A 27976-nucleotide genomic window follows, 5' to 3' on the forward strand; every position below is an offset into this window, starting at 1 on the left:
TTGCCCCTTGTTTTTGCTTCATCCCTGCATGATGCTCTGCTGCTTCCTCTGCTCAGAGATGTTTCCTCCCTCTCCCTGCTTCCTTCCTTCCTTCCTCCCCCTGTCAGCCTGCAGGACACCTGTTGGTGCAGAGCAGCCAGGAGAAGCTGAGTTGTCCCTTCAGAAAGGCCTCCTTCAGCACTAAAGTCACCTGGGGAGCCTCTGTTCAACTCTGAGTGCTGGACGATTGTGTCAAACAGGGGCTTTCTGTCGCTCATTACACACTTTTACTCTAGTCTGACTAAATAGGGGCAGTCTAGGTGTTTTTAAAAAAGGAGGGGGGGGGGGGGGGGGGGGGAATGAATAAAACTGATGACGTTAAAGCATTAAATGTTCAGATTTAGCAATCTTTAGAAAACTCATATTCACTAGTCACTGTCCTCTTCATCAGTCGGTCTTTAATGATGGCATGTGATCCAATACTATTCAATCTTTTTTTCATATAGCTATAATATTTTTAAATAAATATAAATGTTCTCTATAGGTGATTGTGTACGATGGAGTGCTTTATTTTGAAAGGTTAATCTCTATTCTGAACGCCTCATGTGTGGAATCAATAAAACCTGTAAATATAAAGAACTCCAAATCAACACCACTAAAAAAAACTACAACTGCAGAATAGAGATGTTTAAATGAAAGCACTGATATCGGGTGTCATTGATATTGGAAATCAAAGAACAGAATTGATTGCAGCCTTGCTCTCTCGTCTCAGATGAGATTTGAACTAGTGTAGTGTTTTTGAAGATGATCTTGAGTGTATAAGTGGCGGCCATGTTTTGCTTAACTTGCATTCATTTGAACACTTAAAGGATTCAAAAGTGAATTGTCGATGAAAGAATCAAAGTCAGTTTTTCTCGCACATCTTTCTAGGCAGTGGTTTTAGATTTGAAAATAAATACTTTAATGAATGTTTTAAAAGTCCCAAAGTCAGACGTTCCCGCTTTAATGACACAGCACAACATCAGGATACATTCTGAGACTGAAGCAATCAGTTCATGACACATGACAATCTGCTAGTTCTGTAACTGGAAAACATCTCTAATCACACACACACACACATTGATTTTAAAGATCAGACCAAAAAAATGGCCTCACCAGAACAGTGCTTGTGGATTTATTTCATGAAAGTCAAACACAACAGCAACCTCGGGGTGTGTAATGGTAGATTTGGCGAAAAACAAACAAACAAGCCGAATGTGAATTCCCGACAGCAAAGAAGTGAGCCAGGGGTGAGAGAATGTATGTGGCCCGATGCCAACGAGACGGCTTACTGTTGGGGTCTTTGGCTGGGCGCAGGAGTGGGTTTCGATCTTTTTTTTTTTTGTCTGGCCTGGCCTGGCACAGACCGGCGTCCTGCCCCAGACACAATAGCTCATACAGTACGAGAGAGAGAGAGAGAGAGAGAGAGAGAGGGAGAGAAGGAGAGAGGGAGAGATGAGTGGACGAGGTGGGGTAGGGGAGGTGTGGTGCCTTTCATTACCATGGTCACCAATGGCACTATTAACCATTCAACACCCCCCCAATTATCCTCCCATCCGCAGTCAGAGAGACAAAGCCTCGGTCCTGGTCTGCTGGAGCAACATGGCCACTAATCTGTCTCACTCCAACATCACACCCACTTCACTGTCTATGGAAGTCAGACGTGTACAAACACCGCACAGAGCCTTCATTGTACTCACCTTGTACTACTTTAGTGTTGTATGTATGTGGCTTTTGTTTTTTTTATGTCAAAGCTGCTCTAAACCAATTGCCTCTAGTGGGATTAATTAAGTAGTTTGAATTTGAATATATTTGACTTCACAGAACTTTTCCGGGAGTTCATTCTTTTGTTTCATTTGGAAAAGTTACCATGTAAAGCTAGGTAAAAAAATAAAATAAAGAGAGCGACTACATTTTGGTGATGCAAAGAACAGAAGGTGAAGGATCTTTGTTGTAGAGTGTCACGTTTAAATGTCAACATTAGAGGTGTAGACTGAGGTTTAGGAAAGGGAGGCGTTCAAGGAGTCACGTTCTGTGTACATTTCTGGAGCTCTTTCATACTTTTTTGTTTGTGTGGTGGAGGATTCCCCTATGCTGCATTGCACAGTTTGTTTTTAGACTGTTGGATTTATCTGTGTGTGTCCATTAAAATGTGTTTAAGTGTGTTGCTGCTGTCTTTTTTTTTTTGGAGTACCCATGCACTGAAATAATTTATATTTTTTGCAGATTGGCTTTTATTTGCTTCTTCTTGTTGTAAGAAATCATTTAAAGGTTTATAAGAAAAGCAAACAGACAGGGTCGATTGCCTTTTAAATGGACTTAAAAAAGAAAGGTTCATGTTTCCAGGACTGCAGATACAAACTGAAGTGTAGGGATGGGGGGGGGGGGGGGTCGTTCAAGAAGTAAAACCCTTTCAGACTTTTTTGTTTATGTGGCGGATAATCCATCAAGATGGCATTTCAATTGTTGTCTTCACTTTGTTCGAATACGGTTTTGTGTCGTCTTGTCTGTGTTTTCTCCAGTTTCAATTTTTAATGTATTTATTTTGCAAAGTGTGTCCGTGTCCCCGCCACTTTTTTTTTTGTTGTAATTTACATTTAGAAGTTCAGAAATCGTTAATATTTCTTGCAGTTCTGCCAGTAGATGTGCTTCTTGTTGATGTCAGGAAATCAATTTAAATGTTTCCTTTATTAAAACACAAACACACAGGTGAATGTCATCCCAGACGCTGTAGCTGGTTATTTCAGTGGAAGTTGGTGCTAAATGAGAGATCAGTTGTGGAACAGTGCCGCAGCGTGTGCATGTATACAGTGTTTATTTTTCGTGCAGGTCATGGTGTGTCTGACACTGCACGCCTTCTCCATCAAGACCACAGGCCTGCAGCTGCCACAGAGCGAGCTGCATGTCTTTGCTAAGGAGACAGACGCACACACAAAAAAAAAAGCTAAATAGTGAGTTTATGCACTTCCATCAGGTTTTTTTTTTTTTCCAGTGAGTGGGACTTTGATGTCTGAGAGTCAGGGCCTGGGCAGGGGAGAGGGGGAGGGGGGAGGGGGGGTGCTGAGGCCTGACTGGAGGACTGGGGCCTAATGAATAGCTCCAACAACAGTGGCTTGTTGTGTTTGTTTACCCTTTTCGCCCAGCTGCCTGGACCGTGGAGATGGGAGAGCATTCATCATGACCTAGGACACACACTGAAGAGTGACAGGACGGCGCACACACACTTCAGAGTGTGCCAAGAAAGTGGCCCGCACGGGGGAAATAATCCTCGACACACACTTCAAGACACAGATTTCTGCTGTTCCATGCTCGCTACGGGCAGTTTTCACAGAGTTGAAAACATCTGAAGGTATATTTTAACATAATCATCCCCTCTGGAAACGGCCCGACAATCACATGAATTAAATACAAGTATTTCAACAGTTCTTAAAAAAAAAAACATAACCCCAAACTTTCACCAGCGTGAGTTTCAAAGCCTTAAAAAGTGCTCTTTTTTTTTGTTCATGAAACCTGCAGCAATCCCAGTGTCCATCGACCTCTCCTGTCAGGGTCGCGTCGTGTGGTTCCATCGTGTTTCTGCTTATCGGTCGTGTCGTTTCTCTGGCACGGCGACGGAGAGCGAGAGGATGTTCTGTGCCTGCTTCACAGAGGGCATGTCGATCATGCTGCCACGGAAGGTGAACGCTCCCTGAAAAGGTTTTTTTTACGAACAGAGGAGAGGAATGTTAGACCGGATCCACACAGAACAAAACACGTTGAATGATCTTAGGTAGTAGGTCATTGTTGTTATTGCATAACGATCCACTGCAGGAGAGCAATCATGAATCCTATTTTCTTTGTGTGTGGATGTGAAGCATAACGATTTTAATCTAAAAACTTTAGCACTATAGACAAAATAATTTAGTTCAGAAAAGAGGAAGATGCAAAAGAAAATGTAAGTTTAGAGCATTTGGGAATTATGAATCTTTTGGTATAAGATTTTAAGTAAAAAATAGAACGTCAGGAAAATGCAGCCAACAGCTTAGGAATTATAAAAACCAAGCACCTGTCGTGTAGAAAGACAAAAGGACTGACCCTGCTTGCTTTTCAAACCTACACTCACTCACACACACACACACACACACACACACACACACACACACACACACACACACACACACACACACACACACACAGCGCGGCAGAGGGATGGGTAGGATATGAATCCCTCGGGCGATGCTTAGCAGGAGCGGCCCTGGCAGTGAGAGAGGTGTGGGCAGATTGTGTATTACCTCAGCAGATAGCCCACCGAGCACAACACACAGGATCCAACCATGCACTAAATTAGGAACAATAATATTGTACACTTAATTGGCCCAACCCCCCCACCCCCCCACCCTTCCTGCCCCCTTCCTACACCAGGGGTCGTACAGTATGTATTCTCTAAAAGCACAGAGGTGTGTCAGAGGGTACACAAAGGGATCTAGTCTCAGGGCGGAGGACGACTCCTGCCCACCGCAGCACACACTCACAGATATCGCGTCATGCTGGAGACATCAGTTTGAGGAAGTTGAAGAAGATCTCCTAGTTTATCTAATTAATTTAATCCAATTAAAACTATTTATTTTCAGTTTTGGGAATACAGTGACTTTTATATTTAGAATAAGTTTGATTGAGAAAACTGGAAATCGCCAGAAAACAAGCAGGGAAAAAAATGCTGACACATATGATAAGCAAGATAAGATGGTTAGTGTTTCTTTTTTTTTGAGTTGTCTTTGCATTTGCATAATAATAATAATAACAACAATATTAACAATAGACAGTAAGTCTAATAAAGCATTCATATTTTACAGGAACTACTTTTCAGTACTTTATTTCTGACTAAATTCCCAAATTGTCTCAGTGAGGGGCAATGAGAGATGAAATTGAAATCAAAGAGAGAGTAATAGATTTTTTTTTTTTTTTAACCTTGTGAATGATGGTGGTTTAAATTTGAGCACGAGATGCTAATGTTACCTTCCCCTCCTTTTGGTGCTGGTCAAAAGCTGCAATGAGCTCTTTGGCCCACTCGACCCTCTCAGGACTGGGGGAGAACTCCTCCTGCACAGCTTGGATCTGCCCTGGGTGGATCACCTGCTTACCTACACACACACACACACACACACACACACACACACACACACACACACATACACACACAAGAGAAAGAGAGAAAGGAAGAATAGTGAGATATGCTAATGATAACAGCAGGCAGGCTTTGGCTCCAAATGAAAATTAAATACAAGAGCTACTTGAGTTTAAAAACAATGTTTTTTTTATTGTTGGCACAGAGCTTTCAATAACAGAGTTTGTGCCAATTACCTGCCTCGATTATACCGACACCATCCAGGTTTCTTCCATTATTTCTAACAACAACTGTTAAACCAACAGTTTTCCAGAACTGGTTGGAAAAAAATTCAACTTGTGACAACTTGAACTGTTACCATGTGAGAGGAATAACATCGGACAGAGAGGAGGAAAAGGAAATATAATGTGTTTATGTTTATATGTTATGAAGTGAGTCCGATTGTAAAGGAAATGAGCAGAACATGCTGTGAATCAGAAAAGATTATTAAGTGTCTTTAGTCTGCCTGGAGGTTAGTACTGATGACAAAAATAAACTTTGCTGAACGCTTAGTAGGACTTCAGGAAACACACACAGTCAAGCTATACACTCAAGAAAACAAGGACAGTATTTCAAACCATTAAAAAAAAAGATATTCCATTTTTTTTCATGGATCTGAACATCAAGAATCCTTCAATAAGGCAGCAGCAGTATGAAGGAATCGCTGTTTACCCCTTCATACATTTGATATCTTTGCACAGTCTCAGTAAATGTTCATTGTCAGCGGTCAAATCACAACATCCGACTCAAACACGAGCTTAACATGGAGTTAAAGCTCCGTCTGACACAGTCCTCTCCCATCCACCCATTCACCCACCCCTCATGAATCCCACTCCCTCTCTGTAAAATGTGGGCTAACGCCGCAGACATAATCCCGTGTACATTTGCAGATCAAACTTGTAGCGATAAGTTAAGGTTATGAAACGTCTGCTGAGATCCACGACTCAGCTGCAGGCAGCAGGAACTCGACACTTTGGGGCTTAGCTGTGTCGCCGACAACAAATCCTTCAAGGTGGCCGAGCGGGGCGGGCAGCACGAGCAGGGGAGGAAAAAAAAAAAAAAAAAAATTAGGGGAGTAGGGTAGAGGAAAGGAGGACAGTAGAGGAGAGGAGAGAAGAGGGGGAGGAGAGAACCCCTCTCCCTTCATCCAGCTCCGCTCACCCCAGTTAACCTCAGAAACACACACTGCAGTTACACAATCAACACGCTGTACTGTACATGGAGGCTGGGACAATGAGACAATATAGTTCATTTAACAGCAACTCGTTATTAGGGCTACGACAAACCAGTTCTTACAGAGAATATTAACCTGACGATTAACTGTCCTGACGATACATTTCGCACACTTGTGACAAATGTTAATCACTATTTCTCAGAGCCCCAAAGCAAAGTCTTAAATTGAAACGTTTTTTGAAACAACTATTTGAAACCTTAAGATTTTCTCATGTGCAGGAGGGCAAAGAGTGACACACTGTTGCATTTAAGAAGCTGGAACCAGCAAAATGTTTGATGTTCTTGCTTGAACACTTGCCACATTATGAATCTAAGCTCAAACATGTTATGACTGACCTTCTGTCAATCTATTCATCAATAATCATACATTTACACATTTATATGTTTACATGAGAATCATGCAAACAATTAAGGCAAGCATGTTTTATTATGTTATATTAAAACGTCCCTGCAAATGCATCAATTGTGCTTGTGTGTGTTTTTGTGTGTGTGTGTGTGTTTGTGAATATAGAGGTGGAGTTCTTCTCTTGGAGCCTGAGGACTGCCCAGGGCCACACTGGAGAGATGTGTGTATGAATGTGTTTGTGTGCGATCGTGTTTGTGTACTTTTATATGTCTGTGAACCTCCTATTCTGCAAAAAAAAAGGGCATTTTTTTTAGTGCTCCTACTTTTCCTTTGCTCATACCATGAATCTGTTTGAAGTACAAAACTCAATGTGTGTGTGTGTTTTGAATGTTTCTATCAGGGCTGTCAGACAATTACATTTTTTAATGGCGATTAATCCCTAAATTTCAGTAAGTTAATAGCGATTAATCAGACTTTTAAACCTACATTTGAAATTCCATTATTTCGCATTTAAAAGTAAAAGTATTAGGCTTTTATTTTGAAATTGTATGTTGACTTAACTTGACTTTACTTGCTGTTTGAAATAAAGTAAGGTCCTTCTGGTAGATGGAAGGTTACGTTTCTGTCGTAATCATTTTTTTTAAAGTGAAATGAGACATTCAAAGACGCAGCAGTGTCGTTCTTTTCCATCACTGTGACTACAGGGAGACACTGCGCAGGCTTATCCACGGTGCCCCTGACGGGACAAAATAGCATGCGATTAGAAAAATGAATGCATTTATTTCAGGTCTTAATTAATCGTGATTATCTAGCTGATCCTGACTAGTGTGTATGTATTTGTATTTGAGAAGTGAGACAACAAGAGAATGCATTCCCTCTTCTGCCACCTGTTTTGCTCCTGGTCTGAAGACGGAGCAGCATGTTTCCACACTGAAAACTGCAGGCTAAAAGATAGTGTGTCTCGTCCTGTGTATGGTTGTCATATGAGTGTGTGTGTGTGTCTGTGTAGGACGACAGCAGAATGACAGAGCGCAGAGACAGACAGGGTGACTCAGGTGCCCTCAGTTACAACCCATTGGTTCCCCTAAAACTGCATCATTCATGCCCTCCAGCCAATCCCGCTCTGCCATGTGGTGCTGGCATCTCATTGGAGGATTGCTATTTAGCAAAGTGCTCTCAGGCGAATGATGGGCAGGGTCCCGGGGATGGAAGTGAAATGTGGACCCTGAAAGCAGAGAATTTTTGTGGAACCGTTTCTATATTTCTGGGAGGCGATCGTGTTTCAGACGGATCACTGAGTCTCAGCAGCAACACGTAGTTTACAGCACATAAAACAAGGTGCTTGCAAAGTTTAAAAAAAAAAATCAGAAAATGAATGACCTTCCTCCCTAAGAGATTTGATCCCTGCATTCTGTCTTCACACTGACCTGTTTAGCATTAAGAAGCACCGGGTGTTTGTGTTTGACCGGTGTGTTCTGTGCTAATGGGTGCTGGTTGCGGCTTAGGCACTGCCAAGGTCAATTACTGCACAGGTAGAGGCTTTTGGCTGCACCGCATTATTGCTTAAGCACACTCGGGCCAGTAATAGCTACTAACTAAGATTATACAGAGTGCCCACGGCTTGTAAGCCACTAATCCAGTGCTTTCGACTGGTTCTGTTCCATATCAAATCAAAACCATTTATTCCATCAAGCAGCTGCTTCTGTTCATTTGCTTTTATCACCTCTTACCTCATACGAACAAAACACAGAGTTGTTCTTTTCAATCCCCCCCCCCCCCAAAAAAAAGTCACAAATCATTCTGATCCAGAAAAGTGCAAACACATTATTAAATCTTAATTTAATGAACACATTTGAGAAGCACTAGGGCTTAACATAACGCGCCCTTATTGCAGTGTGCAAATATTCAAAAGTAAAAATGCTGAACTAGAATTTTTCGGTGCAAAATATTTTTAAAAAAAGCACATTGCGATTGCTGAATAATTCTGATAGAGACACACACAGGTACACATACTGCACACAAGCGCTCACATGAACCTGCAGCCCCAGAGAATAGAGGTGGCAAATGAGGTCACCTGGAAAATAAGTTGCCGTATGAGGCAGCAAGGAGCGCTGCCAGAAGATGATTTGACGATGTGAAGTGCAGGAAGCGTGTGTCGAGGAGAGTGCAACGTGGAGAGTGTGCTCAGGCGTTTTCTACTTTTCTGTGCCAAAGAAAGAAATCAGCATTTATTTACGATTGTATTCCTTCCGATATTTCTTCCCCTTGTGTGTAATTATGTCTTGCCTGTCCGATGCTTCATGGACAAGCTTGCTCCACACACATTGCTCTTAGAGGGATTCATGAAGTTGGTGAATTGAAAGAAAAGCTTTTTTTTCCAACAATTTCTTTGTAGCGTGAAAGCTGACTAATTCTACTCGGTATCTCAAAACCTAAGGAAGACAATTATTACTTTGAGTAAACAAAACATTTTATTGTTGGGGGGGGGGGGGGGGGATCCTCAGATAACAGGGGTGAATACTACACGACAGATTTTGAAAATGATCGGCCTTCAAGGGATGAAAATACCAGAGCAAATAATATCTGCTGCAGCGAAGGAATAATGAATGAATCTGAAAAAAGAAAAAAGGCTGCCCTGCCTTCTGTGGTTACATGCAGTCTGCAGGGCACAGACACACACACACACAAATTCTGAGAGCGTTGCCTGGCTACAGACACACACAGTGCGCTGTTAAAGCACAGGCTACCACTCTCTGTTAAATTTAATCACACTTGCAGGTGAGCACATGGACACAAAACCCTTCATCATGGGCACACCAGAAGGAAGAAGAGAAAAAGTCCTAGTTTTGGTGTCAGTCGGTACAAAATAAAAAACAAAAAAGACCAGCGGCCAGTTTCTGGAGCAGAGACACAACGTTCATTTTAAGTTAGAACCATTGTTATAAAGAAGAGTTAAATGACATGAATGTCACACAAGCTAGGCGATATTCTGCGTCCTTTTAATGTCTTTAAACTACATTAAGAACCAACCTCTTTGTCACTTTGAACACAACAATGAGACAGAGTGAATGATTGCATGCAAAAAAAAGAGGTTAATCTGTTCATGTGAGGTTTAGAGAAGTAAAGAATATAGAGTTTAACAACTGTGAGGTATCTTTGGTGCACAGATATGTTCATTTGTGGACTTAAAGTGACCTTATTTAAGGGGACAGGGGCAGATTAGAGACCCCAGACAGCAGGAAGTGTACCTGTGAATCCCATGAGGGCTCCCTCTCTGGCCTGTCGCCTCAGCCCCTCCAGGTCTTTGTAGTCGATGTAGACCAGGTCGATGGCCTGCAGCCCAAACGCTTTGGTGGTCACCACCACCTTCTGCCTCGCATAAAGGAGCTCCCTGGCATCTTTGGTTCGTGTGGCACCTGGGAGACAAAAAAGAAAGGGGATGCATACATATCATGTAAGTCATAAAACAGATAAGGAGTGAGAACGCTTGGAGTCTTGTGTCCTGATTGTGACACTGATTCATCTTTTTTCTGGTATGAAATATTACAATTTATTTTATTCTCCGTTGATGGAGAGTTAAACTGTAGAGTAAAGTCTGGTATTATTTTCAAATCACTTGAATATTTATGCCTTTATCAGCAAACTTCCTGTCCATCTGAGGAATTGATTTAGAAAATAATACACTTGTGAGATGAAACTCATTTCCATCTCCTTCTGTATATTATCTTTGGGCTTTGACTGAAAAAACACTCATCCAAAAACCATCTCCTACTTCGATAAAACATATGCACAATGAAAACATTTACCCCTGCAATACATTAATCAGTTATGTTTGAATACCTGTGTGGACATGCAGTATCATGATGTTACTATGACTCGATGTTGGCAGAGGGAGAAAGGATAAGACTTCTGAAGCAAACTCAGTGTTGAGAAAGTTTAATAGAAGTCGTGGTAGCTACCTATGCTGGCACAGAAGTCATCAGAGCCAAACACCACTCCGTCATGGTGCAGACCAGCTGCTGGAGCAAGTCCACGCAGTTCCTCACACACCGCCTGGAGAGAATATATTCAGATATATATATCACTGAAATACATTTCTGAATCAAGTGACACAGATCTACCCTGATTTATATCTGCCAATATGTCCGTCACTTCTCTCGCTCTTCATATCTACTGACTCTCCAATGTGTTGACAATTGTTTTAATGACCTACGTTTCATTTTCTTTAAGTTCTCTTTAGGACGCATATCTGTTACACATTTATTACATAAGGTGCAACATCTACAATTCACTTAGCAGATGCTTTTATCCAAAGCGATGTACATTTACAGAGAGTAAGTACAACACAAGCAAGGATCTAGAAAAGAGAAAACAACGTCAGTAAGAGCAGACGAACAGCTTTAAGTCCGATCGGACACACAGGAGCTGACAGGCAAAGCACAACATCGACCGCTGTTCTTGGGAGCTCTAATCAGCATCAAAAACATCCTAAAATCACCTTCATCATCATTATCAAACAAAACCATCGTCATCATCATCATCATCACTGTCGTCATCAATAATACTCTTACTACTTAACCTACCACCTGCAGGTATAAACGCTACATACTCAAATGAAAACAACACAATCAGGAGTCTTCAGAGATTCATTTTAGTCAAAAAAAAGAAAGTAGTAGTGGTTGGTATCAATCCTTGAAACTTTAACTACCATTCTTACCAGTTCGTTGAGAGTCAGGGCTGAAAAAGTGAGTCCGATTGATCAGCTGGTGCCTTGTGTACTTATTCTACAATCAAATTATTCCTGATTTCTTATCTTCCCTCATCAACGTCTGTGTTTTAAAAGTCTTAAACTGCTACAGTATGTCGTGTAAAGTTAACATTAATTAGTAAAGCATGAAGTTATTTTGCTAAATTTAATTTAATCAAATCTGTTTTTTTTTCTACAGTGAAGCAAAGCTTTAGAAAGGAAAGTATCATATTCGCACCTGCTCTGAGAAAGTCAAGCTCAAACAAGCTCTTCTACTCAGATATCACTTCTGGATACAGTTACTATCGCCTGACAGCGAAGTTAAAAAAAAAAGAAAATCTGGAATGTGATTGTCTGTGGAGAAGGGAGTGAAACAATAAGAATGTGTCTCCTGCTTTTGTTGGCCTCCAAATTAATTTCACCACTAGCTGTGCCACAGAGGTTTTTCTTTTTTCTTCTTCTTCTTCTTCTTCTTCTTCTTTCTCTTGCTTGAAACCGGGGGGTTCAGTCTGGGCAAAGATACAGGGTGTTCTCAAGAAAAAAAGCACACAGAGGCACCCCCTGCCATCAGAACACACACACGTACACACACTAACAACCCAAAAACACGGACGCAGAATCAGAGTGGAGGAACTTAAAAAAAAGAAAAAGAAAAGACAAATCAAAAGAAAGGAAGGACAGCTTGTTTCTCCCCAAATGCCCAAAACCGTGCCCTCTTTTCCCCGTGTAGCTGAAGGTCGTGCTGCACTGAAAACGGAAGTGCTTTGATGCTTGCCAAAATATCATTAAGAACTTTCCCAGTATGATGATATTAAAACAGTTCTAATTAAAAAATGTCAGCATGTCTGGAGAGGGAAAGGGAGAGACAGACAAGAGAAAAAGGAGTCAGGGAAAAAAAAAAAAAAAAAAAAAAAAAGGCTCATTTTGAGAGACTGTCCGAATGCTTTGAATCCCTTTCATTTTGGACATGTGGAGCGCTCGGCGAGCTGACGCGCTCTTTAATCTAGCGTGAACAATGGACAAACAGGAAAAAAATGTCTTACACAGGCAGTTTTTTTTGGGGCGGCATTTGTTTGCAATTTACCTTAAAATTGAGCAGGCCCACAGCGGTTTCCACAAAGGTGACCAGGCGGATGGGTTCTGTCAGCGGCCGTCCTTTCAAGTTGCGCTGAAACCTGTCAACAAACTAAACACACGGGGACAATCTCATGCACGACTCATTAACAACAACCCACTGTTCTCCTGTTGGAAACCACGCGCCTCCAAACAATCAGAATAAACGTGTTTGTTTTTGCTATACTTTGTTGGAGTCTGTGCTTTGTTTGGAGCGCTTTTATTCCCTCTGCATCGTTTGCTGTTCAAACTCGCCATCAGCTTGATTCTATTAGATTTTAGAATATGCACTCATCTTTAGGGAAACATCACGTCCTTTTATTACCGCTTAAATTCCAGTATGTGTAGTAATGTGCAGCTGCCACTTAATCATTGTGTGATATGCATGGAAACAGGGAAAACCCACACTGAGATCCTGAGTTATTGAGTCAGAGTGAATTTAAAACAGCGAGAACATTTCCAGCAGTAAAAACCACATAAATGATATGTCACATCTTTCAACATCCACGATGGGGGAAGACAGACAGATAGGAAGGGGGGGGGGGGGGGAACAGAATGTTAACGTGCAAAAAACTCACTTTTGATATGAATCTTGACACCTTTATTACCTGCACTGTTCCCATTTGAGTCCTTATTCAGAAACACATCTATGGAGGGGTTCAAACAGCTGAGGGAGCAAGCGCAGGAGAGCAGCAACAAAAGCAGGTGAAATGAAATATTTTACATTATCACCAGGGTTCCCCTCTCCGTCTGAAGTCTCCTTCTCTACCTCCGTTCACAGGCTCTGCTCAACTACAGCATGTGTTCCCCTGAGAACGTGCGCGCGTGGAAATGTGCACATGCACACGCGCACACACACGGCGAACCAAAGAAGAAACAAAGTAGGGGAAAAAAAGGGGGAGAAGAAACAAGATTTGGGGATGTCTTTGAGTGTGTTTTACTCCTACATTCTTCTTGCTCTGCACCCCCAACCTGCTTCCATAGCAGGGAACAGGGAGACTGGAGCAACAATCAGAGTGTGATGTGACACTTTGCTGAGGCCTTTATTCTGCACGACTCCTGCTAATATGCAAGCTCACCTAAGTAGGGCTTTAAAACCAAGTTTAATTCTTTGAAGACCAAAGCATTTCAATTTTTTCCAACAGACCAGTTCACAGCTAGCCCTGGACTGCCAGTGGGGTTGCCCAAATTCCAAAAATCTATCATCTGGAAACACACAAAAGCCCCTTCCGTTAGATATTTCCTTTCAAAGCCAGTCAAAAAAAGAGAGCGAGAGAGAGAGAGAGAGAGAGAGAGAGAGGGCGCAAAAGCCCAGAAATCTGTCTAACCTCATGTGTCCCCCCCCCACCTTCCTCTCCTTTCTCTCGCTCCCTCTTTGACACACCAGGAAAAAAAAAAGACAGATATAAATAACCTCAGGTACAGCAATGCTATTTTCCTAAATGAAGAGCCAAATAACCCCGGTGCTCACACTCACCACTCTTGTTCTACCCCAAAAAAAAAAACTGAAAGAGTGGGCCCTCCATTGATGGATTTAAAAAAAAAAAAAAAAAAAATAGGGGCAATTTTAATCATCTCTCCATTCAATCTCAGTTGGATAAATCATATCTGAGAGATTTGCATAAATACAAACCATCAAAGACTTTTCATCTTCAAAGAGGTTTTCAAGACCCAATAGGCTTTGTACTGTAATCATCTGAGGTCACAACCCTGTGGGAGCAAGGCTGCTATGGCAACATAAAAACTAACGCTGGGGGCTTAGCATAATATCCCCCCCTCCTTCGCAAACACAGGAAGGGGTGGTGTAGGGTGGTGGTGGGGAGGGGTGTCCGAGAGGAGAGTGTGAAAACGAGGGGTGTAGATGAACCTATTTCTGTGACAGAGGAAGCCAGATATGGGACGGTGCGGGGAGACCAAGCTGACATTACACTGCAACACTGCGCGACGCAAACCCCAACATGGCTACGGCAAGCGGGAAGGTTGTTTTGATTGGGCTGGGGGAAAAAAACGCCGCTAGATAAAGAGCCTCCGTGCCTCTCTGATTACATGCTTCTGTCCGTCTGTATTCTCCTCTTCAGCTATTATACACTTGGAGGGCCTGATTTACGCTGCATCAGAGGGACTATAGTGCTCGTTCATTGTTCCTCAGGCGCATACAGCAACCATTAGCTGTCAATGGCTCTCAAACCTAGCACACTTAGGATGTTATTCTCTGCCAAATTGAAAAAAAATACATATGAAAGAACAGAAAAAAGAAGAAATAACACCTCTTCTCGCCATTCAAAGCCACGCTACAAACAAGCCCTCTGACAATTTCACCACCCAATCATGAAAAGGGAAGGAGGGCGAGATGGAGCAAGAGAAAGGAGGCTATAGTGGGACAAGTTTCAATTAATTTTCTTCAAAAGGGGGCCAGATTAAATGTTTCCGGCCTGCTGAAGTGTTCATTTCACAGAGGGGAAGCGGAGAAAAGGGACGAGGGGAGGGGCCCGGGAGGAGGAGGAGGAGTAGAGGAGGAGGAGCGGGGACAGGGTGTGCGATTCTTTCGGTCCCACTGCACACCAAATAGTGTGGTGGGCAAAGAATGCGCACGGCTCCGAATCTGTGTGAGAATTGTCCCCGGACAAAAGGAGGGAGTTACGCCTGTTATAGCCCAATAAGGCCTGTCAGTCACACAAGGGCCGGGGGAGAGGAGGAAGGCAGAGCTAAAGGTTTCCACACAAAGGGAAACAAGCAAGTCCATCTTTTAGCGACTAATCAGTCTGGAGGATTCCTGCGCTAATATCAATAAAAAAAAAAAAAAAAGGGAGAAAAATAAACAAGTGAGGGATTTACTGCGATGCTTTACGAGAGGAGAGAAAATCAGACGCATGCTTACAACGCAGGCAGATGAATACAAACGTGGACACAGAGAAGTCATGTGAAAAGAAGACAAGGAGAAAGTAACAAGGACAGCCATGGGATTAGACGAGCCAACATGAGTAAAACAAAGGTCCAATAGACGGGTGCAGACTTGACCGTGATTCAGGATAACCTGCTGCTGCAGAAACACCCTGGCAAACACTTTGCAGATCCAATGTGCAAACAGATCAACACAGAGTGCTTATGGGCGACAATGCTTAAGTAGTGGAAGAAAAACATAAGAAGGCAAAATGTTGAGGCCCTTTTTGATTCCACATGATTTCAAACAACAATCTCTGTTAGTTTAATGATCCATGGAATCGAAAAGTATGAAAGTTTTTTAAAAAATTGCAGATCTTCAGTCATTTTTTGTAACCCAAAGCTGCAGCAAGCAAAGTGAGAGAAAGCTGCGGTCAAAATTCACAGGTCGGCAAGAAGTGACGTCTCTCAAGTGCTTTCAGCATTTATTTATTATCTTAAAAATATAGACAAAAAGGAGTGTCAAAAGTGTCACAAATACTGAACAACGCTGAATGCCGATGTATTTGTGCAACTAAGACATCGTGCAGGAGGAGTTAGCTTGCAATTTAAGGTCAAGGTCACTTTTTACTTTGGGGTGCACAGGACTTATGTTTCTTTTGCCATGGTACCAAAACAGTTATCGATGTCCTTTACTTTTGTAAAGTTTTGTAGTGTCAAATTCAAGTTTTATTTTTTTCTGGTTTTGTTAGGTTTGATGGAGAATTGAGCGTAGATTCTTTTGTGAGAAGACGTAGAAACGGGCTGACTAAAGCAGAGAAAAAGTGAACACCTGTCACCAATTATACTTGAAAAAAAGAACGGGCAGCAGGATGTAGATGTGTTCTAATTAAAACCACTAGTTAAAAACTTCCTGCCCCTTTCTTTAGACCGCATATGAGTGTGTGTGTGTGTGTATGTGTGTGTGTGTGCGTGTCATATATATACAGAAAGTAAAACAGCCAATTAAAAATAAAAAGATAAACTGCTTGGCCGTGTTAAAGCCTTCTAAAGAGCAAGAAGGAGAGCAAACTGCAGCTGAAATGTTGGCAGATTGCAGAAGAAGTTTTGAATTAGAAGTAAATAAAGCACCTTTGAACTGTTTGTTTCCTCCTGGTAAGTGAACCATATGGAGCTGATCAGAAAGGCCTACATTAATGATGTCACTGTCTCCTGACCTTTGAGGACCTGACATCCGTACCGTGCCCCTTTATAGAAAGCCATAGGGATGGCCTAGCCCAGACGTACTGCTCTTAACTAAGGCACAGGCCCAGTTTTTTGGGGGACAAATTTCTAGAAGTATTACATCTGAGAATGAGAAATAATTGGGTAAAAAAAAAAGAGTGCACAAATGTATTAATGCAACAGTTCTTTCCGCTGCAATTACCAAAAGGGAAAGACTATTGTCATACTGCAGCAGATGTATTGCTCAGATTTAATGTTTTTGTTTGGCTGTTCACTATTTAAATGTTGCTGTCCTGTAGATTCCCATGTGAACTGGTGTTCATCCTGAGCTGGTCTGCATGCACAACAAAACACAACAAAGACGTCACAAGCAGCACTAAGCTTTACCTCTTCAAACTTTGCTTCTTTAAAGCAACATTATTGAGGAATTTAGTTTGGTGTGCTTTAGCACCAACCGAACGTCTCTGAGTGCAACTACACTGTCGTAAAACACAAATACTTTATCGACATAGCCAGCTCAGCCTACTGTTTCTCGAAGCTCTCGCTAACATGTAAAAGCCTGTCCAATCTTTATTCTTGTCCGCCTTCTTGCCCGGCCAGTCTTCTCTTTTTTCCATCTTAGATTCCTCGATTACATCCTCTTCCGTCTCTTCGGCCATTGTACCAAACAGAACTGAGACGGGCTAACTGGCTTCTTGTTAGCTCAAACTGTGTGAATTAGTGCTGTAAAGCTGTATGCACGTCTCGTGAGAGAACCGTGGCCATTTGCCAAAGTTACATAGTTCTGAAAACACGCGACTGGTGTGCTCTGTGGAAATAGTGTAAACGCCATTTCCCTGTTGATATTATTGAATTATTAGATCGACTTTGAAACTACTATGTGACGGGGTCCTCTTTCAATCCACCCAAAACTTAAAAACAGGCGTAGTCGCAGACTGTAAGTGAAGTGTTTTTATTTTTGCCGGCCTCCCAAAGTGCAGTGATAGATATTTACAAAAATACAAAAATGCAAAAACAGGAAAAAAATGGTGTTTAGACTATTTACACTATTTACAAAACAAAACTCGTCCAAAAACAAAATCCACATAACTCAGCAAACAAACTGTACTTCAAAAAAATAAACTCTCTGCTGTAACATGTTACCTTCACTGTAACCATCCTAGACTGCTTGAAAGCAGCTCTCTTTTGAACACATTAAGTCCCTCCCACTGGGCGTTATGAATTGCCTAACATTTTAAAGAAACACATTATTTCATGAATGAGCAATTTACACTCTGTTAAATTAACATGGTTCACTCATCCCTAAATTACCCATTCTCATCCATATTTTAGTACCACCACTGTACTGTATTGGTGGCGAAACTTTCAAAACAAACATTTAATTAATCAGTCAATCATGTGATCACCTATGCGCGCTCCATCCGCCGTTTTAGTATGCGGAAATGGGCCGCCTCTGTTTGGAACAAACGGGACACCGCGGAGCGCATATGCAACGCACCAACGGTAATACCACTCTGAATCTGTATATATATGTGTGATACCAAAAATAGCACTTCCAAGTGTGCACCCTTAATCGCGCTATGAAACTGAGAGGGAAAGGAGGATGATGGTGTGATTTACTGAATGATTATAGGCGCACTGGCAGAGGGAAAAGTTTGGCGGATGTGTGTGTGTCAGCGTGTGTGTTGGTGTGTGTGCTGACTGCAGTCAGTGACGGAGCCGCTCCATCACATACTATTTGAATGTGGAAAAGTTACATATCGTTGCTTCTAACCTGGCTTTAAAGTCTTTATATGTGATTTTTCACACTTAAATATAATATAAATCAAGTATATCCTCTGAAAATAACTCTGTGAGTCATGACTGTCTACAATGGGTGTAACACCCGAGTCCCACTGTCTGTGATGCTTTCCAAGTTTTCCGAGTCCTATCTTCAGTTTGTTTACATCGCCAGGACGGCTGGCCAGCTCCTCCCCTCGTGTATAAAAGTTGTTTAATTGAGGGACTAGAGAAAAGAAGAATAACATACTGTACTCACTGCTTAACTGTGTTTCTAGATCACGCTCATTTCAGGTGAATTTACATGCAGTGTGAAGATACGAGCTTAATAAAGATCGCTAGCATTAGCATGCTAACACAACAATGCAGCGCGAGTTGTTTTGGTTTCATGCTGGTGCTCAAGGGCGACATCTGCTGGATCAAAAAAACACATAAAGTCTTTAAGGCTCTTAACTTTTCATTGACACCGCAGCCACTTTCTTTTGTGGCCATGTTCAGACATTTCTTTTTGATATGCGTTCAAACCCAGGTCAGTTACGATACGACCCCTAAAGTTTTACTTGTATAGGAGTGTCACCCCAAACACTTATGAGGTCTAACTGTCCCTCTACTGACAACCTGCATCACAGCTGTCTTCCATGTTTGTTTCCATTGAGTCAGTGTGAGTGACTCTTCGGCACTTCTATCCAGCATGGAACAGTGACGAGCTGTTCAGACTGAGACCGCCTTGCAAAAGATCTGACCTGTATCTGATTTAGTACCACATATTTGGATGCTTAGATTTGTGCAGATGGGATCACCACAGATTGAGTGGTACAAATCTGAATTGAAAAGGTCTGATTCAAACGGACTCAAACGGTCATAAAAAAATCAGATCTGAGTCCCATATGAGCAATGAATCAGATTTTGATCAATTTTGACTGTCTACAAGAATTCTAGTACTTTAACCTAAAGAACAGGGAAGCTTTGACGCTTATTTTTATTCATTATACCTGTCTGGCCGAGAGTCTTAAATTAGATTTAATTATTTCTCAGCCTCAACACGGCAATGTCCTCATCAGTCTTCAGTATGTTCAGCAGAGGAAGAAGGCACCACTGTGTTGTTACAGAAAGCTATCGAGCTTCAGAAGCTAATCCGAAGAAATGTCATCCGTTTCTAGAGCAGCAGCCAAGAAAAACACTCGGCCCGTCCCCGAGTCCTGCCACAGGGATCGATTCCCTCTTTTACTGGGATGTGGAAAAGTTTGTTATGATTGCTTTGAAGATTCCTGTGGTTTCTTCTTACTTCATGACTCTGTGTAGGAGCACCAGTGTGTTTTTAAAAGACACCCAGAGGTAATAGAGAGATATGTCATGGGTATTCTCTTGGCCTTGTTTAGTTTTTGCATGTGTTGCAGTTTTTTTTTGTATTGTTGTTTCAGGATGTGATTACACTTGGTTCTAAGAAACACTTTCAGATTACTGTCTTTTTAAAAAAAAAAATCTCAAGGACGACTAACAAAGGGAGCCAATATTCATAACTTACCCATTGCACCTCCTGCGTGTCCTCCACTTTGGGCAGCATGATCGCAGGAGGGAGAACCTCAGCCTGCAGGATGACCTCGAGGTCAGCCTCGGCTAAGCCACTGGACACAGAGTTCACCCTCACACACTTCTCCGTCCGGCCCAGGTCCAGTTCTGCTAACATCTTGGGGATGGTCTCCCTGGCTTCTGTCTGGATCAAGACAAAAACAAAGACAAAACACACATGAAATCAGTTTCAATGAGTCAAAACAAAACACTTAAAGACGCCTTGTTACTCGGAGTGATTACTTTCCTGAGAATACACCAGAACAACGAAAGAAAGATTGGAGATGTATTCTGGATCAAAACAACATTTACGACAAATGCTTGGATGCAAATCAGTTATATTTACTAAAAAGCACTAATAAACTATAAATTGTAGAAGAATGTAATAGAATTTCCTTCAAGGAAATGTTGCCAGATGAAATATATTGACCATTAAGAGTGATCATAAGAACACAGATTACATGCAATCAAATAAGGTGACTAACAAATGATATATCAGTCTGGAATACATTAAAATAAAGCATTACGATGTAGAAAAAGAAAAATAACACATCCCTTTACTGCAGTACATCTTTATACAGTAGGCCAGAAAATCCTTGAAATGCAGGCTGCAAACTCAACTTTTTTTTTTTTTATCTGTCAATGCAGGCTTTGTATGAGCTGAAGAGGAAGAGACATGAGCAGGATGGGAAAATCAAAGAGAAGCCCTACAGTCCAAACTTCTATCAGTAACACAGTAGCACACGCCGCTATATTCAAACCAGATGCTGGGCCACGAGAACGGAGGGGGAAAAAAAAGGATGTAAAGGAGAGAGAGGTCCGGCTAGTGAGAGGACAGAGAGAGAGAGAGAGAGAGAGAGAGAGAGAGAGAGAGAGAGAGAGAGAGGCTCTCTGGGAGAAATGTGGTCCGAGTTAGGCAGCGTGAGGAAACGGTAGCTTAGGAGTTGTCAGGTCAGATCAGAGGCCGGAGCCTTTGAGTGCTTATGAGTGTGTGTGTTTGTATGTGCATGCGTTCTCTGGAGATGATCAAATTGGGATTCTTTTGTCCTTTCTACTTTTAAAAACTTTTAAAATTATGAGAAAAGAAAAATACTTGAAACCATACAACGATGCAGAGTGTATAAAGGTGTTTCAAATGTTTAAAGCTCCCCTTGGACTTTTGAACTATTTATGAAACCGACAAAAATGCAATATATAAAAGAGAGCGGAATTTAATTCTTTGTTAAAGCTCCTACAAGCAACTTTAGGTTTGTGTTGATTTTGGCGCCCCCTCTGGACAAAATAGTACCTCTCGTCTCTTTACTGATCCCGTCTTGTACACGTCGAAGGGTTTTACGACAAATAACCTCATCAGCTTTATTTTAAAGCCAAACGATATACTCATCGGGAATGCTGTGGGGGGAAAAAAAAGTTAATCGTCTTATCTGACACCTACCCTGTGGCAGTGGTTACAGGCAATACATTAGCTATATAGAAATTTTAAGTCTCGTCACAGATGGTCTCAATTGTTTTTTTTGGTCATAAAGAGGCTTCGATATTATTTTCAGTTCATTCCACAACCAGTAAAAAAAAAACTCACCTAGGAGCTTTAAAAAAACACTACTTCTAATTGTACAAGACCAAAATCAGGTAAGATGTAAAAAAGTGAGGATGCTGAGTGGGTCGTTTACTTACTGCACCAATGAGTAGCGGCTTATGTAGCATCGTGCTATATGATGGAACGTCATACTTGATTGGAAATTAATACTGAGAAGGCTTTGGGTTTACTGCAAATAAACATCTGACTAGGCCTCATTATAAGCAGACAGATCATTGAAGTAATGTGCATGAAAGAGAAACTGTAGACAGATATAACATGGAGAGGCCATACATCACCATCTCTTGTAAAAACCAAAGTAAACCGAGCTTATGGGGGACCTCTCAAGGGTCACGGGACGGCTTCTGAGACAAAACAGCCCTCGCTCTGATCTCCTGGAATGCAGAACTGTACTTGATATTACGAACGCCCCTCCAGTATCAATAAAATATGGTATCAAAGTACATATCAAAGATTTACTCAGACTTAATAGGGGTCATGAGCGGGCTGGACTGCTGCGTGTCATCTATGTCTGTCTTTGGCTCACTGAATGAGACAAGAGGGATCGTCACACCGTATGATGGGCGCGCTGTGATCTTTGACTCGTACTCAAGTTTGGCTGTAACCTCTCTGTTAACTCTCTGTAACTGGTAGCTTTCATAAGCCCGCATAGACCCGTAACTGTATCGTGGTAACTTAAAACGGATGGAGCAATTTACAAAGCCATCATTCAGTGTTCATAAACCTGCTACTTGGTGGATAAAATTCTGTCTGTGGCCGCCTCGGTTCATGGTGACTGCAGGAAAATTGATCTGTGAGAACCGCTTGCGAGAAAAGACACATTGATCCCTGACGTAAACTAAATAAATAGTGATGTAGAGATGATCAAAAAAGCTTTGTTTTTTAAGATTCAGAGCTCAAGAAGACTGCAGAGGGCTGAGTGTATATGAAGTGTAACCAGACACCGCTCATTGCAATAATTGTCTCCTGCACTTTCTTTCTTTTTTTTGTGCAATCTTGACGCCAGGAATAGCTCAGAAGATGGCCAGGTCACCGTGCACCACCCTTTCTTTTATCAAGATCTTCTCTTAGGCGGAAGAGAGATTATTCTGCCAGACACCTTGACCCCTATGGGCCCTGCCACTCTGAGCTTGAATAAAGCTCTTTGAAAAAGGAGATCTTTTACATTAATGGACAGCCATCCAACAAGTTGCTTCAAAGCTCCCTCCCCAATCACCTGGTGTCCAACGGAGAGCTTGCCCCGACGTCAGCTGCATCTCCTCTTTGATTCCCTCCATCGTGCTCATCATTAGAAGCTGACACACCGGCAGGCGGGCGGGCGAGGGAGCAGTCGGCTGGAGCGGGCAGGGCCGCGGAACGCACACACACGCACACAAGAAGCTTTTTCAAGTGCGGAGGAGGCTGACCTTCCAGAGAGCGGGGTCAGCTCCTTAACACACAGCCTGAGCCTCGACGCTGAGGATCCTACGGAGTGCTGTGTATACGTGACACAGCATGGCTACCGCCTCGTAGACACCACATCAGTCTGTAGCGTCCAAACTCGTGTGTGTGTGTAAAGTCCACAGCGGGACCGTCTTCCTCTCCAGCAGCAGATCGTGGATGTACAACCATGCCGTCTTGCAGCTTGAAACAAAAAAAATGTCAACCATCGCCCAGGAAGAACTCTAGGTGTAGACTTTCACGCTCAGTCCCTCAATTCAATTTGAATAAGAGATCAGGGCAAGACAGGTAGGGACTGTAATATTAAAGTCCTGAATGTAGGTCTTGTACTACACACAGTATCTCCTGACCAATATCAGGACCTCTTTTTGAAGGTCTCTTGTCTATGACGACACACTTTCACTGAAGTCTCGTCTCGCTCGTTGACAACGAGCCTTTGGATTTCAAAGCCAAGGTCAAGGTTTCAGTTGGTAGGGATTTTAACTTAATTTGCCTGTGCTTTCCTTACTGTGACCGGTTGCTAAATGGCAATGGCCTGGTGCGCTGAGAGGCCTTGTGCTTACGAGCTAACGATACGAGCCAACGACACGAGCGATTATTATTAATATCTCTATAAAGCATAAAATACAAATTCCTTGAATCAGGTGTACTCGCTCTTTAAAGGCTGCATTATAAAAAAAACAGCTAGTGTACACGTTATCACTGACATGGTTCCTTCAAACTTTACAGTGCTCTGGTTTTTATTCCCAAAGTGCATATATGTTTTGCTGTGTGAAAATGGAGGGAAATCATGAGTCACCAGGAGAGTACTTGTTTTTCTGTCTTTCTTTTTTTTTCTTTTCTTTTTTTTTACCTTTTGAGAGCTGGCGTTTTGCACCCTGCTGAGCAACATGAGCTGCCATTTAAAATGAGCTGTAGAGTATCTCGGGTGAAGGCTGCCTGCCTGAAGTATGACTGTGTACACATTTGTACATCCGTCTTTGTCAGTGTGTGTGTGTGTGTGTGTTCATGTGTGTGTTGGGTAATGTTTGTGTGTGTGTGTGTGTGTGTGTGTGTGTGTGTGTGTGTGTGTTCGTGTGTGTGTTGGGTAATGTTTGTGTGTGTTTGCACAGGTTTCAAGTCATCTTGGATGGGGTCTGACAAGTGACATGCTGCACTCCAGAAAGCAGGAGGGAGATGACTGACTAATTCAGGCTACATTGATAACTGAGACATAGCAGAAGCAGATTCAGGCCTTCACTGTTGTCAGTTGGAGGCACACCGTGTTACCCATTTTCCTGTCAGGGCAGACAACACGACATAACTAGCAGGATGGAGAAGGAGGAATTTGTAAAACATGAAACCTGCTTGTCACTGTTGGTCAAAACTGACAGCCCGAAATGGGAAAACAGCTAGTTATTAGGCGGTATCTATTCACTTTAATTGGCCATGAAAAGCTTTCATTACAGCGTTTTGGTTACAGTTCATTACAAGCTGAATTGCGATGTTTGCAGGGGAATTAATTCCCAAGACTATGGATTCATTTTTGGGGGGGGAATCGGGAGAAGGCAGAGCTCATCATTCCGTATCTTTAAAAACTACATACAGAATTATCATGGATCTGCATAATTAAAATGATGTACTTAATTAGGTTCATTAGAGATTATGCATCAGTTTGTTTCCTAATGATTTATGTCTCATTTGCAACTCCCAGTACAGCTGTCTCCACTCCGACAAAGTCAGCCCAATTTACTGTTCGTCCAACTAACACAGGACTAATTATGCTTAACATTATGTCCCTTCTTAGCTAACTAATGATTGATCTTATTAAGGTATGTAAGCAACTTACTTTGAGCTTCATTAGTGAGCTTTAGAGCATGCATGAGCTGAAGGGCATGCTGAAATCACAACTCTATCAGGTTTATTCAATCTAGGGGCACAAATATAAAGGCTACAGTGCGCTTTAAATCGCATAAGGTCGGGTATGTCGTTGTTTGAAGCAAAACTAGATGATCAGCTGTGAGCTAGTGAAGGGTTAGGAATTAAATATTAAGCAAGAAATTAAACCAGTGGCTGGATGGGGGATTTGCAGCAAATAATGCACATCGTCACGGATTACTTAGAACTACAAGAATGGGCTTTGTGTTTGTTTGTTTGTTTTTGATTTCACGCCTTTTGTTAAAATGTGAGAATTATGTATAATACGTGTTTCATACATTTTTTATATCACTTTACATAAAACTATCCTCTGCGGGTTGAGTCATGATTTGCTCTTAAACACGACAACTTCAGGTTTTGCCGCTACAAGCATGACTCCTCTTTAGGCCGCTATAGTAACCTTGGAGACTTGGAGGCGGACACATCTGCCTGTAGATGTTCTCCCTGATGTGTTTGTGGACGATGCTGTTCAGATTTGTTAATTGTGTCTTTTAATGTCTAATAATGTATTTTTGTATTTGTATATGTGGCTGCTCGTTGTTTGTGTGGTCGTTGTTTGTTTGTGTTAATCTCAATGAGTTTCTTTCCTGGTTATAGAAAGGTTAAATAAATAGAATTTAAAAAAATAACCAGGGGCTTCCTGCTATTATGATTTAGCTTTGATGACTCATCATCGTCAATTAATATACATTTATTTAATCCCCATTTAGCTTAAAGTTCCTGTGAGGAACTTTTGTTTGCATTGCTTTTGGCGCCCCTTGTGGACAAAGTGCTACATCTTATCTTGTTTGCGATTTTGTTTGGTACAAGTGTAAGTAGAGTTTTCTTTAAACAGTCAAATTTGTCGCCTACCTTCAATCCTTGCTAAAGACAGTGTCAACAAATCTTGTTTCTAGTGAGCTAACCTTTTGTCTCACATCCTGCGTGAGTTGTTCCAAGCAATGAAAATTACTATTATTATTAAATCTTGATTTTCTCTGTGCTTGTTTAGGTCATATAGACGCATCATTATTAATTCCAGTCTGTTTCAGAACCAGTTCAAAACTCCTCCATGGTGCTTTATAGCTGCAGTGCTACTGTCAGGAAGTATGGCAGAAGTGTCGTAACCTACTGGTAACACTTAAAGTATGCACCTTCTTCAGAACATAAAGTAAAAAGTGGGCAGAGAGAAAATCTACATTCATGCACATCACTAAAACCCTGCACATTAAAAAAAAATAATAAGATGATTATCATCTGACCTCAAAAGGATTCCTTAGAAAGTCTCTTAGTATTAGAGTAAATTCAGACCATATGACATTTCCAGTTGCATCATAAAGGAACAAAACCATGATTACCTAGACTAAATGGAAAACAAATGGGAGTTAGAGGATTTTTTAAAAGTTCACAAATGAGTCACGGAAACAAGGCAAGCAAGTTAACAAGAAAGGGTCTGAGATGTGCACAGAAGTTTAAATAACCACAAGGTTGCAGACTAAAGTAAAATCTGCTTTCAGTTCTCAAGGCTGAGGAACTGACACTGCAGATGTGCAAGGATGAAGTCTTGGCAGATCCTTGTGATGTTGGACTAAGGTGCTAATAAGGTGAAGAAGGTGTAAAAACACAACAAGTGAACTGCAAAAACATGTCTTTAGGAAACATGAAAAGCCCTTCTAATTGCATGAGGACAACAAATGACATAACATTGCAACAGTGCAATTTCTGATATTTTACCAAAAGCTTGCCAGGTTGTCACTACTTTGTGCCTTGCCATTTTGAAAGGCCATAAAAACGAATGACATTTCTAAGAGAGTTACAGTGTTGCTCATTTTCCTCTCTCCTGCACCAACATCTGCTCCATTCCTTTCCATCTCCTCCCATTCTTTCATGTTTTTCTCTCCTCGTCGCCTTCTCCATCATCACTCCTCCTACTGGGGTTACTCTCAAAGTGTTACGTTGCGAAGCCCACGTAGCACAGAGTGGTGCGGGCTGCGGCTTTGCCAGTGAAAACACAAGAGTGTAACAGGATAATGAGAGAAGAAGAGAGGGCCTCTCTGTTCTCTATGTCTCAGCATTTTCCGATCCCTCGCTCAAACTCAGTACACGCCCACAGCCCCCCCGGTACCTTGGGACTCTTGGATGTAACCTGTGACTTCTACTGATATCTAGAAAAAACAAATGGGAGAAAAAGAGGTACACTTCGTTCTATGTGCTCCGACAACGGACCAGCCGTATCCAACACTAAGCAACTACAGCTAATCGCAGCACTGTCATCACTCTTCATGCACCCTGACCTCTAGTTCGTCTATCAAACCTTCCCAAAGGACTCGAATCCATACCCTATGCATAACATATAACACACACATGCACTGTGACAGCCAGGTAAGGTTTGGAATCGAGGGACTTTCTGATCTGTCGGGGACAGGGTCTATTTTCTGGCTGAGCGGCTTACATCCCGTTTGTGAGTCTTGGCAGCCTGACTGGGAGTTTCTCTGAAGTCTCCTGGGTCCGCAGAGATGTTGAGTGCACAAGTATACAAACATACACACACACACACAAACACAGGAACATGAATATACACGGCCAACACACTCTACATACAAATGTTCAGTATTCATAATTCAACAGGCTAACATTATTTCCCAGGAGCGCTTTCTGTCACAAGTTTAGTCATTTGAATCCACTTAAATGGAGAGCAGATCTTTCAGTGTCCTCTGGAATAACAGAAGTGAGCATTGAGCGGAGGTCATGTATCAGTTGGCAGTTGGCTGCATAATTTATGTTAAGTTGAAAATCTCTGGTGTCAGACACAGTTCATGCATAGAGCATAGCTCAGATATTGACTGCGCTACTAACAGAAAAGGGTAATAGACCGTAATAATGTCATCCACTCTACCATGTGCCATTTATTCTTCGCTCAGCTGCTCCTACCGCCACCACAAAGGTCTGTCAGGACCAGTGGCCAGTGGTGTGAAAAAAAAAAAAGGGCAT

At 41.9% G+C, this 27976-nt stretch overlaps 1 protein-coding gene across 1 annotated transcript in view; it reads right to left on the reverse strand.

Annotated features, from left to right (window-relative positions):
* Positions 1 to 966: 966 nt before the first annotated feature.
* Positions 967 to 27976, reverse strand: part of clybl (citrate lyase beta like) — a 66087-nt gene continuing 39077 nt past the window's right edge. The window contains exons 3-8 of the mRNA XM_061053187.1: positions 20009 to 20197; positions 12572 to 12673; positions 10700 to 10793; positions 9989 to 10156; positions 5014 to 5138; positions 967 to 3706 (exon numbers count right to left, since the gene is read on the reverse strand). Coding sequence (XP_060909170.1) covers positions 3599 to 3706; positions 5014 to 5138; positions 9989 to 10156; positions 10700 to 10793; positions 12572 to 12673; positions 20009 to 20197 — 786 coding nt within the window. The 3' untranslated portion in view covers positions 967 to 3598. The remainder of the gene's footprint in view (positions 3707 to 5013; positions 5139 to 9988; positions 10157 to 10699; positions 10794 to 12571; positions 12674 to 20008; positions 20198 to 27976) is intronic.

The sequence above is a fragment of the Labrus mixtus genome, chromosome 13, assembly GCF_963584025.1.
Source record: "Labrus mixtus chromosome 13, fLabMix1.1, whole genome shotgun sequence".
Classification (NCBI taxonomy): Eukaryota; Metazoa; Chordata; class Actinopteri; order Labriformes; family Labridae; genus Labrus; species Labrus mixtus.